General features: G+C 47.5%; 1 protein-coding gene across 2 annotated transcripts in view; it reads right to left on the reverse strand.

The window, feature by feature from the left end:
• Window positions 1-15,086, reverse strand: part of PAK1 (p21 (RAC1) activated kinase 1) — a 99,660-nt gene that overhangs the window by 3,706 nt on the left and 80,868 nt on the right. For both annotated transcript variants that reach the window (XM_079973830.1, XM_079973831.1), the window contains 5 exons: window positions 13,657-13,720; window positions 9,238-9,286; window positions 8,909-9,021; window positions 2,322-2,439; window positions 899-998 (listed from right to left, as the gene is read on the reverse strand). In XM_079973830.1, the coding sequence (XP_079829956.1) occupies window positions 899-998; window positions 2,322-2,439; window positions 8,909-9,021; window positions 9,238-9,286; window positions 13,657-13,720 (444 nt within the window). The remainder of the gene's footprint in view (window positions 1-898; window positions 999-2,321; window positions 2,440-8,908; window positions 9,022-9,237; window positions 9,287-13,656; window positions 13,721-15,086) is intronic.

A 15,086-nucleotide genomic window follows, 5' to 3' on the forward strand; every position in this document is an offset into this window, starting at 1 on the left:
CTGGCTGGGTTTCCCCAGCCAATCTGGGCGGCTCCCAACAGAATATTAAAAACATGATAAAACATCAAACGTTAAAAACGTCCCTAAACAGGGCTGCCTTCAGATGTCTTCAAAACATCAGATAGTTGTTTGGTTCCTTGACATCTGATGGGAGGGCGTTCCACAGGGAGGGTGCCACCACCGAGAAGGCCCTCTGCCTGGTTCCCTGTAACCTCAGTTCTTGCAGGGAGGGAATTGCCAGAAGGCCCTCGAAGCTGGACCTCAGCGTCTGGGCTGAACAATGGGGGTGGAGATGCTCCTTCAGGTCGACTGGGCTGAGGCCATTTAGGGATTTAAAGGTCAGCAGCATCACTTTGAATTGCGCTCGGAAACGTACTGGGAGCCAATATAGATTCTGTAGGACCAGTGTTACATACAGTCCTGACAGCCACTCCCAGTCACCAGTCTAGCTGCCGCATTCTGGATTAGTTGTAGTTTCTGGGTCACCTTCAAAGGTAGCCCCACGTACAGTGCATTGCAGTAGTCCAAGCAAGAGATAACTAGAGCATGCACCACTCTGGCGAGACAGTCTGCGGGCAGGTAGGGCCTCATCCTGCATCCCAGATGGAGCTGATAAACAGCTGCCCTGGACACAGAATTAACCTGCGCCTCCATGGACAGCTGTGAGTCCAAAATGACTCCCAGGCTGCGCACCTGGTCCTTCAGGGGCACAGTTACCCCATTCAGGACCAGGGAGTCCTCCACACCCGCCCCCTGTCGCCCCAAAACAGTACTTCTGTCTTGTCAGGATTCAACCTCAATCCGTTAGCCACCATCCATCCATCCTCCAAACAAAACAAAAGAGGGTGGCTTTGAAATTCCAGGTGTACAATTCTCCCCAGGCATCCTGTCCACATACTTAGCTTGACAGAGCCATCCATTCCCAGCAAAATATTGTCACTCTTGATGTCCCTGTGGATAACTTGGTTGGCATGAAGGAATTCCAATGCCTGGAGACACTGTGGGAGAAGAAAAAACAGGCAGCAACAATCAGTACTGCAAACAACAATGAGGTTTTGTGCAGGCCAGTGTGGTGCAGTGGTTAGAGCACTGGACTAGGACCTGGGAGACCAGGGTTCGAATCCCCACTCAGCCACAGAGCTCACTGGGTGACCTCAGACCAGTCACTCACTCTCTGCCTAGCCTACCTGCCACAAGGTTGTTGTGCGGACAAAATGGGGGGGCAGAAATCAACGTACGCCAGCTCAAGCTCTTTGAGCAAAGTCAGTGCATAAATGAAATTAGGTAAGTATATGTGTGTTACTTCTCACAGAATGCTTTTGCAGAAAATTCATTCTGGCGCATATAATGACTGGAAGGACTGCCTCTCCCAATATAAACCACCCCCAACTCTGAGATCACCTTCTGAGGCCCTTCTTTCTGTGCCTCCTCCGTGAAAGGTCCGGTGGGTGGCAACATGAGAACGGGGCCTTCTCTGCAGTGGCTCCCCGGTTGTGGAATACTTTCCCCAGGGAAGTTCGCCTGGTGCCTTCATTATACACCTTTAGGCAAAAAAGTTCCTCTTCAACCATCCTTGGGCCGATTAATATTCTACAGCATTTAAAATTTGTTTTTGTTTTGTTTCAACTATTTATTTTGTGCTTCTATCCTGTATTTTTTCTTGTGAACTGCCCCGAGATCTTCGAATGAAAGGCGGTATATAACTTTAATAAATAAAATAAGAAACAAGTATACTACAACTCTCGTCGCAGCTGGTCTTTGGCCATGCTGCCTGATGCTTCAGGGAGGACAAAGATTCCTCCATCACAGACTGGCAGCAGCTGTCCTAGGACTGAGACAGAGAAGGGTCTTTTCCATTAGCTGCTACTTGATCTTTTTGACTAGCAGTGCCAGGATCTGAACACGACCCCCTAAGCATCACCGCTCTATTTTTAGGCACCTATTTAAACCGCAACATTTATCCAGCATTCATCCTGCAGGGTGCATAAATGTCTTCCTGTTAATCTTTCATTCATCCCAATGCTTTGCATTGCATTTCCCTTTGACTTAGAAAATGTTGTTTCTTTTTTCGAGAAAAGCGGATTTGTTGTGCTGGGGCGACAGAGAACTTCGACTTACTTCAGTTGTGCACGCCTAGAGTTCCTGGAACGTGCTTGCACCCCTCCCGAAATATACTGACAGTCTGGAGGCTCTCCAGGAAATTCAAATAATTCTATCTCTCTCTCTCACGCGCATAGGAGCTCCAAGCTGCGCATCCCATTCGCCAGCAAAGCCCTGGACTTCCATTTGGAATGAAATATATTCGGAGTTTAAGTCCTTACCTCCCGGCACACGGCGGCAATCTGCCCTTCATCCATGCAGGTCTCTGTCACCACGTCTGTCAAGGAACCGCCTGCCAAATACTCCATGACTACCCACAATTCATCCCCCACGAGGTAACTGCGGGAAGCCAGAGAAATAACAGACGGTCATTGTGTCCCCTTCACCACATACACACACACCCGCATTGCCAAACCAAGAGAGCAGAGCTATTTTGACAGCAGAGCGAGATGGTAGCACAAAATGGACAGTGGAAAGTAACAGGCTTGCGGGTCGGATATGGATCAGGCTGGGGGAGGACCCGGGTTCAAATTCCTGCTCCGCGTTTCAGCTTCCTGAGTGGCCATCACCATCATCATTTTTTAATTTGTATACCGTCTTTCTATCTTACAATACTCAAGGCGGTTTACAAGCTGAAGAAACAAAAAATGTACAATCTGATGCAATACAAAAATGTGATAATAAAACTTTAAAAGAGGCCACCTGTATCAAAAAAGTAACATTCAACAATCATTAGAATAGTATTAAATAATAATACAGTGGTAGCTCTGGATATGAACGGGATCCGTTCTGGAGCCCCGTTCACTTCCTGAAGTAAACGTAAGACGTGACTGCGTGTCTGCGTGTCCGCGGGTCGCATTTCGCCACTTCCGCGCATGCGCGTGACGTCATTTTGAGTGTCTGCGCATGCCTGAGCGGCAAAACCCAGAAGTAACGCGCTCCGTTACTTCTGGGTCGCCACAGAGCACAACCCGAAAATACTTAACTTGAAGCTACTTCAACCCGAGGTATGACTGTAACGTATAAAAGTTAAACAGAAATCCACTCAACAGTTACAATAAATAATTTCTAAACTATAATCAATAAAACCACGGCAAACCAAAGTACAGGGAGGAAGCAGTCTCTTGCTCAGCCTAACCCACCTCGCAAGTTTGTTGTGAGGGCGAAACAGGCAGGAACCTTGTGGCTATCTTCTAAAGCGTGAAAGGGATGGTTGCAGGATCAATGGGGTTTTGTTTCTATATGTGGCCGAGAAAGTCCCTGTGCGTGGCCCAAAATGGGTTGGGGGAGAGAAAAATGGTATATTGTCTTCTCCCCAGCTTGAAAACTGTGCCTAATGAGTCAAGAAAGGAATGTGCAGTTGCTGGGAAATTTGGGGGAGAATACATTTTAGTATTTTGCTAGCAGAAAAGGGAGGAAACACCAGCAGAGAGAACTCCGGTGGGGCGTTCCCACATTCTGCGACCCTGAAGAGATGGCACCCCAGTCCCCAGTTTCTATAGGACTCCTTTGGGCATGCAAACAAATCATCCTCAAATTTAGGACCCACCCTTCACCAGCGAGTCCCAGGACAGGTTACAACAATTTAAAATTGAAAACAAATGATAATTCTGGGAATAAGGTGGGCCACACGTCTCATGTGTCAAATGACAGGGGAAAGAGAGGTCTGCATCAAACATTGCCAGCCTGGTAGCTTTCATATGCTTTGGTCGACAATTCCCAGCGTGGCCAAAATATCCGAAGGGCACCAGCTTGGTGATAGAACATAAGCAGATTAGTTGCTGGCATCCGTCTGCAATGGAGTGCACTTCCGGGGGTGAAGTCAAACTGCTGCACTAGCAGGACTGAATTGATCCCCTACTCCCCGAGGCACAAGCCTGGGCTGCCCAGACAACAAGACCCCTCTCTCAGCCTCGGTGAAGTAACCCAAAGGAAAGCAGAACAACACATTTGGCACCAGCTTGGCTGCAGAAGTTGCCGGAAGGAGGCATATATGGTTTACTCCGTGGTCTTTTCTTCTCCTGAAGATGTCCCTCAAGGCAGCAGAGCTTTCCTTCTCCTAGATGGGCTCCCTTCCAGGTGGATGAGCCCCATCTGCTCCTAATAATAAGCAGCTACCTTTTAAGGCAGGGACGCGGGTGGTGCTGTGGGTTAAGCCACAGAGCCTAGGACTTGCCAATCAGAAGGTCGGCGGTTCGAATCCCCGCGACGGGGTGAGCTCCCGTTGCTCAGTCCCTGCTCCTGCCAACCTAGCAGTTCGAAAGCACGTCATAGTGCAAGTAGATAAATAGGTACCGCTCCGGCGGGAAGGTAAACGGCGTTTCCGTGCGCTGCTCTGGTTCGTCAGAAGCGGCTTAGTCATGCTGGCCACATGACCCGGAAGCTGTACGCCGGCTCCCTTGGACAGTAAAGTGAGATGAGCGCTGCAACCCCAGAGTCGGCCATGACTGGACCTAATGGTCAGGGGTCCCTTTACCTTTGCCTTTTAAGGCCATTGTTCTGTCTTCATCCAATTTGTCTACACTGCCCTTTAGTGGTCCTCTGGGATTTTAGACAGGGGCTGCGACCTTCTATGGAGAAAACAGATGCTCTACCACTGAGATATACAGTCATACCTCGGGTTACAGACACTTCACGTTGTGCATTTTCGGGTTACGGATGCGCTGAAACCCAGAAGTGCTGGAACAGGTTACTTCCACGTTTCGGCGCTCGCGCATGCACAGGTGCACTAAATCGCGCTTTGCGCATGCGCAGAAGCACTGAATCGCAACCCATGCATACACAGATGTGGCGCTGCGGGTTGCGGACGTGCCTCCCACACGGATCACATTTGCAACCCGAGCATCCACCGCATAGCCGTTAACCGTCCCTTATTTGGCAGGAAAGTCCCTTATCCCAGCGCCGTGTCCCGCTGCTGTCCCTTATTGATGATGTCCCTTACATTTCCCGGGTTTCAAAGGAAGCAGCTCCTCTCCCTCCCTCTCTGCCGGCCAGGGAGGAGGGAGGCTCCAACTGTGTTGCTTGGCTGCGTTGCTCACCCAATAAGGAGTCTAAGAACGACTGGGGGGGGGTGCTTGCATCCTTTGTGCCGATCAAATCGGCCGCGTTGCTTGGGGACTCGCCTTTGCTCAGCGCTTCCCAGCGGAGAGGTGACGGTGGTTTTCCTTGCTGCATCCCCTTTGCCGGGTTGCTGCGCTGTGGGAACCACCACTTGAGGCTTCATTTGGCTGCTGGCTGGGCTTTCTGCCTTTGGCTCGGAGGGGCTCAGAAGTTGAACATACCTGTGCTTGGGAAATCCCTTATTTTGGCTGCTGATGCCTTATTTTCGAGGCTGCTGGTCCCTTATTTTCAAATCTGTAAGTTGACAGCTATGATCCACTGTAGCCCTTCTCCAACCTAAAGGACCCTTCTAGCAGCAGTCTCCAGCTATGGCCAGGGGTCTTCACTCTCTGAAATCCTGATGCTGCCAGCCAGTGTATGCAATGCTGCACTAGATGGACCAGTGGTCTGACTCAGGATGAGCCCCTTTCCTATGTTTTGAGGTTACCGTATTTTTCGCTCCATAAGACGCACCAGACCACAAGACACTCCTAGTTTTTGGAGGAGGAAAACAAGAAAAAAATATTCTGAATCTCAGAAGCCAGAACAGCAAGAGGGATCGCTGTGCAGTGAAAGCAGCAATCCCTCTTGCTGTTCTGGCTTCTGGGATAGCTGCGCAGCCTGCATTCGCTCCGTAAGACGCACACACATTCCCCTTACTTTTTAGGAGGGAAAAGGTGAGTCTTATAGAGCAAAAAATAATTTCCCCACCCTTTGTTTCCACCCATGAATTTTCACAGGTGCCCCATCTCTTAACGAAAATATCCTGGTGTTTCTGTCCTCCTCCCCACCAAAACAACTCATTGCTGTTTTTCAGAATAGGCTAAAACGGCTTTAGATGAATGAACAGGGACAGGGCTGCCTGAGAACTGTGACAGCTAAGGGCATCTGTGATGGCTGCTTCGGGGACAGCCGCAGCAGGGGACTTTTTCAGTCCGGAAAATCTCAGCACAAACATGTTTCTGGCAAAAGCAGCTGAGCTGGCCCCACTGCAACTTCTGCCCCGCTGGGAAAGGAGGAAGCGAAGTGCTCAGAGCAGCAGCGACTTCTCCCCGGAGGAAAGAAAACGAGCCAAAAGCAGCAGGTCTAGAAGCTAGCAGGAAGATGACCTGAACTCACAGCATCCAATGTCTTAGGACCGTATGGTCACCAGCTTCTCAATAATTTTTTTATAAGAGGTCGCCAATTCCCCTTTCGAAAAAAACCAGATTACTGTCAACCTGACAACTGCCATCTGTTCCCGTGGGCTTCTTTCTTACTGTTACGACTTCCAACTGATTCTTTTCTTTCTCGGCTACTCTTCCACGTTTTTGCAAACGTGATCCTCTGCGGTGTTAAAGTACATAGTGCTTGAACGGGATTAAATAGGTTGCTGGGATAGCTCAGTTGGTACAGAGTGCAACTCTCAAGGTTGTGAGTTCAAGACACACTTTGCACAAAAGATCCCTGCACTGCAGGGGGTTGAACGAGATGACCATCGTGGTCCCTTCCAACTCTACAGTTCTATGATTCTAATATTATTTATTGGATTGCTCACATTGGTTAATGATCCATTGCCATGTTCGCTGAACAATCTCCAATCACATACTTAATTTTATCATTCAGGTAAAGGTAAAGGGACCCCTGACCGTTAGGTCCAGTCGTGGACGACTCTGGGCTTGCGTGCTCATCTCGCTCTATAGGCTGAGGGAGCCGGCGTTTGTCCGCAGACAGATCCGGGTCATGTGGCCAGCATGACTAAGCCGCCTCTGGCAAACCACAGCAGCGCACGGAAATGCCGTTTACCTTACCACCGGAGCAGTACCTATTTATCTATTTAGGTTAACCCTATTTAACCCTATTTAGGTTATGCTATGCTTCTAATAGGTTGTGTTATATTCTGGATTATGTATGTTTTAATAGATTATGTCTGAATAGGATGAGAGTGTTGGAGATACGTGCAAATGTCTATGTGAATCCGGTCTTGGGTGTTTGATTTTCGTTGTTGTGTATACTGTGTATATACGGACAATGACAATAAATTTATCTAATCTAATCTTATCTACTTGCTTTCAAACTAACTGCTAGGTGGGCAGGAGCAGGGACTGAGCAATGGGAGCTCACCCTGTTGCAAGGATTCGAACCGCTGACCTTCTGATCGGCAAGCCCTAGGCTCTGTGGTTTAGACCACAGCGCCACCCGCTATTACCCTATATTACCCTATTCCAAAAATGTCTAAACGTGGCCACTCCTGTTCCAGCCAGCCAGTCAGCCAGCCATGCCCCCTTCTGCCATACTCCAGTCCACCTCCAAAGTTTGTTTGTTCCCTCCCCATTAAGAGTCAGGCCTGATCCAACAGGCTCTTATGTTCTTAATCAAAGTCCACTAAATTTGGAGGCTGCATCAAGTTAAGAAGATCTTCCCTTCTCCTGAAGAGATTATCCTTTGTTATTGCGCAAAGCTACTATCCTACTTAGGAGCTGGTGAAACTACTGGTGGGGAAAATAAGACACACATTTTGTGGGGAAACCACTAGTCTCCAGAAGCTGCTAAAAAAATGCTCCTCTCAACTTTTGAACTGTGGTTTAATTTTAATAGACAGTTTGGGCCAACATGAGATGTGTACATTTCTTGCTCAAGAGAATGTTAATCAGGGACGCCATTGTTCTCCAAGTAAATCGTCTCCTCCCCCCCCCTTTTTTTTTTTAAGTGCATGTAACTTGCATAGTAACAGCAGATATTCTCTGAGGCTCTTTATGCGGCCAAAATTGCATCATCCACACACTAGAAGGAGGCATCAACAGATATGATATACAAAAACTAAAATTGGGGGGGGGGGGACTTGGATATGTGCAAAGCATACAGATATGAACTTCAGGCCTTTTTTGTGGTTGGGATTCAGTGTTGCAGAGGCAGGCAGACTTGAGGCTTGTGGAATTCGCTTTATTTTGTTTTTTTATTAGACACTCAAGATTCACCAAATGGAAGTCAGATGCCAAAGACAGGCACTTGGAATTAATGAATTCCTAACCGAGGAATTCATTTCAAATGCCAAAACTGAACAGAGCTCACTCCAAAGTCCCCTGCCATTTTTTCAATTTGCTGTTGTCATTTTGTGGTTGCCATTACTAAGCAATGGTGGGTCAGAAATCAGCACTGATCTACAGTGGTACCTCGGGTTACATATGCTTCAGGTTACATACGCTTCAGGTTACAGACTCCGCTAACCCAGAAATAGTACCTCAGGTTAAGAACTTTGCTTCAGGATGAGAACAGAAATCGTGCTCCGGCGGCACAGCAGCAGCAGGAGGCCCCATTAGCTAAAGTGGTGCTTCAGGTTAAGAACAGTTTCAGGTTAAGAACAGACCTCCGGAACGAATTAAGTAATTAACCCGAGGTACCACTGTATTCCAATCATATTTTGTCCCTAACCAAGCCTGAGCACAAGAGCCCTTCTCTCGTCCTATAGTTTCCAGTAACTGGCATTCAAAAACATTGCTGCCTCCAACCTTGTGTGTAGAACATAGCAATCACAGCTAGTGGCCATCAATAGCCCTCTCCTCCTTGAATTTGTCCAATCTTTTAAAGCCACCCAAGCTGCAGCCACCACTGCTTCCTGAGGCAGAGAGTTCCACAGTTTAACAACGCGCTTCGTAAATAAGTGCTTTCTTTCATCTGCCCTGCATCTTGTACACATGACATTCCCTCTTGGGGGAAAAAGTGCGAATACCTGTCCAGATAGTTGACAATGTTGGGGTTCTTGTTTTCCCTCATGACGAGAATTTCATTAATTATCAGCTCCTTCTTGGGCTGTTGCTGCAAGTTCATCTGCTTAATTGCAACCTGAAATGAGGGCGGGGAACAGGGAAGAGGAATAATTACAATTAAGTCTCTAGTCGTCTGAAGCTGGATCTAATTTAAGTTTCCAACTCTTGTGCCCTTTGTCACAATTCTGAATTGGAGCGAATCGGGGAGCGGGGATCGAGAAGAGAGGCTCAAAATCAAAGCCAGAACATCTCTCATTTAGTGAAACGGCTCCAGTATCCCCATAACACTTACCTCCTGTCCTGTAGCTACATCGATCGCCGTGTAAACTGTCCCTGAAGCTCTGAAAGGAAGGACAACCTGTTAAGGCATGCTATTATTGTAAATGTTCAATAAATAAATGTTCATAAATGCACAAAGTAAAACGCACATACTCGAGTATATAAATCCCACATCTGAAATAGTACAGGAAAGCAATCCTGAAGCCATCTTGATTCTTCATGACCCCAAATATTTCCTCTGCGGAAGGAAATATCATGGAGAAACCTTTCCCCTTAGTTCTTTTCACTTACAAATCATACAAATCCTGTCTTAAGGGCATATTTTCTGTATGAATAGGGTAAGGCCTGTGACCTACTTACCATCTCAAAAGAATGGCCAGGCAACCCAGGTAATGCAATCATTAAAACATTAGCAGGTCATCTTGACAGACAGGAGAGAAGCTGCCTCTTTCTGTGATGTATGAATGGTGCTTTTTGGGTGGTCTTTAGCTAAGGGGTTGGGCAATGCCTAAAATAATTAAAAGTTCCTGTGCACTTTGTTCTTTGTCCTCACCTACTTGCAAGGGGTGTGTGTGTCTCTGCTGAAACCTAAAAATAAAGATCTGCCTTTCTTCCACTGGATCCTGCCTCCATCCATTATTTTCTGACAAATCATGGACTTTTTGTTGTTGTTTAGTCATTTAGTCATTTCCGACTATTCGTGCCCCCTGGACCAGAGCACGCCAGGCACTCCTGTCTTCCACTTCCTCCCGCAGTTTGGTCAAATTCATGCTGGTAGCTTCGAGAACACTGTCCAACCATCTCGTCCTCTGTCGTCCCCTTCTCCTTGTGCCCTCCATCTTTCCCAACATCAGGGTCTTTTCCAGGGAGTCTTCTCTTCTCATGAGGTGGCCAAAGTATTGGAATCGCAGCTTCAGGATCTGTCCTTCCAGTGAGCACTCAGGGCTGATTTCCTTAAGAATGGATAGGTTTGATCTTCTTGCAGTCCATGGGACTCTCAAGAGTCTCCTCCTGCACTATAATTCAAAAGCATCAATTCTTCGGCGATCAGCCTTCTTGATGGTCCAGCTCTCACTTCCATACATCACTACTGGGAAAACCATAGCTTTAACTATACAGACCTTTGTTGGCAAGGTGATGTCTCTGCTTTTTGAGATGCTATCTAGGTTTGTCATTGCTGTTCTCCCAAGAAGCAGGTGTCTTTTAATTTCGTGACTGCTGTCACCATCTGCAATGATCATGGAGCCCAAGAAAGTAAAATCTCTCACTGCCTCCATTTCTTCCCCTTCTATTTGCCAGGAGGTGATGGGACCAGTGACCATGATCTTAGTTTTTTTGATATTGAGCTTCAGACCGTATTTTGTGCTCTCCTCTTTTACCCTCATTAAGAGGTTCTTTAATTCCTCCTCACTTTCTGCTATCAAAGTTGTGTCATCTGCATAGCTGAGGTTGTTGATATTTCTTCCGGCAATCTTAATTCCGGCTTGGGGGGCTCAGAATCCCTTGGGGAGTTGGGCAGCTAAAACCAGCTCTCAGTATTTCTACAACAGTATTAACACACTAAATGATCAATAACACAGTAGACTATGGGTGATATCTAACTTTAGGCATCTTCAGAACAGACTCATAGAAATCCATGGACTTCATGGGTCTACACTGCCACCAAGATTTAGTTGTGTATCACCCTGTGAGCTGTCACACAATAATCTGCATTGCAGGGCACTGCCGTGACTGCAAAATGACGTTGCTCCTCTAAGAACACCAGGGAAGCTAGTTAAATAACCAGTCGCCCCCGGTAACAGGAACATAGGAAGCTGCCTTATACAGAATCAGACCATTGCTCCATCTACCTTAGAACTAGACAGCACCTGGACAGCATCTTAAAAAGCAGAGACATCACCTTGCCAACAAAGGTCCAAAGCTATGGTTTTCCCAGTAGTGATGTATGGAAGTGAGAGCTGGACCATAAAGAAGGCTGATCGCCAAAGAATGGATGCTTTTGAATTATGGTGCTGGAGGAGACTCTTGAGACTCCCATGGACTGCAAGAAGATCAAACCTCTCCATTCTGAAGGAAATCAGCCCTGAGTGTTCACTGGAAAGACAGATCCTGAAGCTGAGGCTCCAATACTTTGGCCACCTCATGAGAAGAGAAGACTCCCTGAAAAAGACCCTGATGCTGGGAAAGATGGAGGGCACAAGGAGAAGGGGACGACAGAGGATGAGATGGTTGGATAGTGTTCTCGGAGCTACCAGCATGAGTTTGACTAAACTGTGGGAGGCAGTGGAAAACAGGAGTGCCTGGCATGCTCTGGTCCAAGGGGTCACGAAGAGTTGGACACGACTAAACAACTAAACAACAACAACACCTTAGCACTGTCTGAACGGACTGGCAGGTTGCAAACAAGGAATGATCCTATCTGGAGATGCTATTGGGGGTTGTAACAGGGACTTTCCGCGCATAAAGCAGATATTCTGCAACTAAGCTACAGGCCTTCAGGGGAAGTAAGCGTGTTGCAAGCCAGACTCAACTAAAAACAACCACAGCTAGAGGAGAGTTTGGAAAAAGAATAGCTCAAGTTAAGTGGCCCACAAGCAACTTAGGTAAGCAAAAGCTTGGTAGTCAGTAGGAGGAAGCCAAGGTTAGTCATTCCAGCAGAGCTTCAGAATTCTTGGGTTTTTCACTGAGGCATTGTTTCCCTTTGGCGGCATCACTGCACAGCAAGAGCCAATTGGTTGTATGGCGCCGTGACATCATTCTGCTCTCACGACCATCGCTAATTGGTTGGGATCACGCTGGGAGGGGAAGTTAGCAGCCCCAGAATCGAGAAGGCGAACACAATAGCTGGGAGTGTCAAGAGCGTTTGTGTGCGTGCGCACACGCAAAAGGAATAGCATGCACACCTTTTCATCTTCACTGTTTCAGAGGCAAACCTTCAGCTAATTTTAACATGCTTAAGCTTGGCTTTCTCTGAACTGCTCTCTGCAAAGGCTTGCCAGCTCATTTCATGTGACATCGAGGCAAACTCTCGCCTCGGCTGAAGATTTTCACAGCTCGGACTGTGAGTCAACCTCTTCACCAAGCCCCCATAGGTAAACAGGCGTGGTGCAGAGGCCTCGCCGCGCAGAGACTGACTTCCACGACGTGGCACGGCTTCTGATTGGCTGCAGGAAGCCGTGGACACCTCTGGGCACCGCCTCTTCCTTCCCGCTAAGGTGGTCAAGAGGGAGGAAGTGGCAGAGCAGGAAGCAAACGGCAGCAGTGTGGAGGCTACCTCCGCCGCCCAGGCCAGCGACCTAGGCTCTGTGCCCCACAGAGACAGAGGACGCCGACGCTGCCGAAGACAAGGTGGCATAGGCCAGGGGTCCTTTCGGGAGGGGGGGTGCTTTCAGGAGGCGGTGGGTCCAGCCCCCCACAAGCTCTGAGGGACAGTGGACCGGCCCCCTCCTGAAAAAGTTTGCTGACCCCTCCTCTAAACTAATGTTCAAAATCTGGGCTCGTCTTATACATGGATAGTATCTCCCCCCATTTTCTTAAATCGGAGTCATCCCAAAATAGGGGGTGTCTTATACATGGGGGCATCTTATAGACGGAAAAATACGGTATATGCTTTGGTTTCTTTAAAACTGCTGTTTTCTACCGGAAGATGTGTGTGGATTTGAGTCAATCAAATCAACTAAGACTGCTTTTTCACAGCTCAGTAGCTGGAGAGCATGAGACTCTTAATCTCAAGGTCATGGGTTCGAAGCCTACATTGGGCGGAAAGATTCCTGCATTGCAGGGGGTTCGACTGGATGACCCTTGGGGTCCCTTCCAACTCTGCAATTCTATGATTTTATAGAACTGTAGAGTCATCTCGTCACACCTAATCAAACTGGGAAACAGCCCAGGGATTTTTAAATTTTAATAAGTCACAATTCCGTTCAGGCGTTCAGTCACACACCTGAGAGCACAAACAATTGGGGTTCAGTAATAGGGGACGCAGGTGGCACTGTGGGTTAAACCACAGAGCCTAGGACTTGCCGATCAGAAGGTCGGCGGTTTGAATCCCCGTGACGGGGTGAGCTCCCGTTGCTCGGACCCTGCTCCTGCCAAGCTAGCAGTTCGAAAGCACATCAAAGTGCAAGTAGATAAATAGGTACCGCTGCGGCGGGAAGGTAAACAGCGTTTCCGTGCGCTGCTCTGGTTCGCCAGAAGCGGCTTAGTCATGCTGGCCACATGACCTGGAAGCTGTACGCCGGCTCCCTCGGCCAATAAAGCGAGATGAGCGCCGCAACCCCAGAGTCGGCCACGACTGGACCTAATGGTCAGGGGTCCCTTTACCTTTACCTTTTTAATATGCCATCACAACTGGTCGCTATGCTCTAGCAAAGGATAAAAGGCATTTTGAGCAATTCCAAGAGGTGAAGGAAGTTGGAGATCATATACTAACCCTTGCCCGATCTTCTCAAAACTTGTATATTTCTTCTTGGGGTCACCCACACTCACAATACCTCCTTCAAAAACAAAAGGGAAAACAAAAATTAGGATGAAATGAAAGAGCTTTGGAAGGCAGCTCAGCTCTTCTAACAGACAAATTTAAAAGCAAGCATGACAGAATCAGAGCTGATCAGAGCTCCTTGCAAAACCTCAGACCCCTGGGAATGCAATTAGATTTGCTAAGTAGATAAACTAAGGACACGTTCACCTGGTGCCATCTCTGTTGCCTCTTAGGCACTGGGCAAAACTGTTCCTTTTGTCTTGTGATTTAAAGTTCCATGGTATTCAGGAATATTGCTTTAGCTGTCAGCTGATACATTAATAAATGTGCTGCTTTCGTCCTTTATATGAGCTGCCTTCAGGGTGCCTGCATCAAATTGTCAGGAGCTCATCCTACGCTCGAGTAGGACCCTGGCAGAGACACATGCCCGACTGGCATGTTCCCTCCCTCCTGGTCGAGCGTTCGGGAGCTTCAAAAGTTTTGTTCAGCCCAAACATCACAGCAACCAATGCCAACAGACATCGGCACACTTAGGGATCCGCAGAGTCTTCGCAGTTGCGTAACAGACCCCAGCAACTCAGCATTTTGGCTAATCTACTTTATTTACATATAAACACACACGGAGCACTGCAACATGGCTCCCTCTCTCTCTCTAGCATAAGACAGCAAAGTGAAAAAGAACAAAGGACAATAGCCCCACTTCACGGAACACAGTAACACAAACATCCTGTCTCCGTCACTTCCCACTTTGTGGAGTCAAAACATACCATGTCATGTGATAGGCAAAAATCGCATGACTGCAATCGTGGAGCAGGAATTCTAACACAAATATGCATTATATACGGGGTATGTAAGTTCTATATGAATCCCGTGCTGATCCCAATCCACTACAACTAAGACATATGAACAGAAATTAGAAGATATGTCTCATAGATGAGAGAGGTGGCCCTTGCGGCTCTACCATTCTACGATACCAAGCAAGTTGTCTGTGGGGTGTTTTTGGACGGGGACGCGCTAAAGGTTGTTGATTTCCTTACCGGCCCACTGCAAACCCTAGGCTTCGTCAAAGTGTGCAAATACAGTGGTACCTTGGTTCTCAAACGCCTTGGTACTCAAATAACTTGCAACCCAAACACTGCAAACTAAGTGTTCCAATTTGTGGACTTTTTTCAAAAGCCGAACGTGGTCCGTTTTGAGTGTTATGCTTCCAATTTGAGTACCGCACTTCCAATTTGAGTGTTATACTAAGGTCTGTCTGTTTTTGCTATTTATTTTGCATTTTTGTTTTTGCGGATCTTTTTTGTTTTTGTTTTTGTGACTGTGTGGCATCCAGTTCAGCTACTGATTGATTGATTGTGTGACTGCAGTACATTGTTTATTGC

The sequence above is a fragment of the Podarcis cretensis genome (assembly GCF_951804945.1).
Source record: "Podarcis cretensis genome assembly, chromosome: 4".
Taxonomy (NCBI): domain Eukaryota; kingdom Metazoa; phylum Chordata; class Lepidosauria; order Squamata; family Lacertidae; genus Podarcis; species Podarcis cretensis.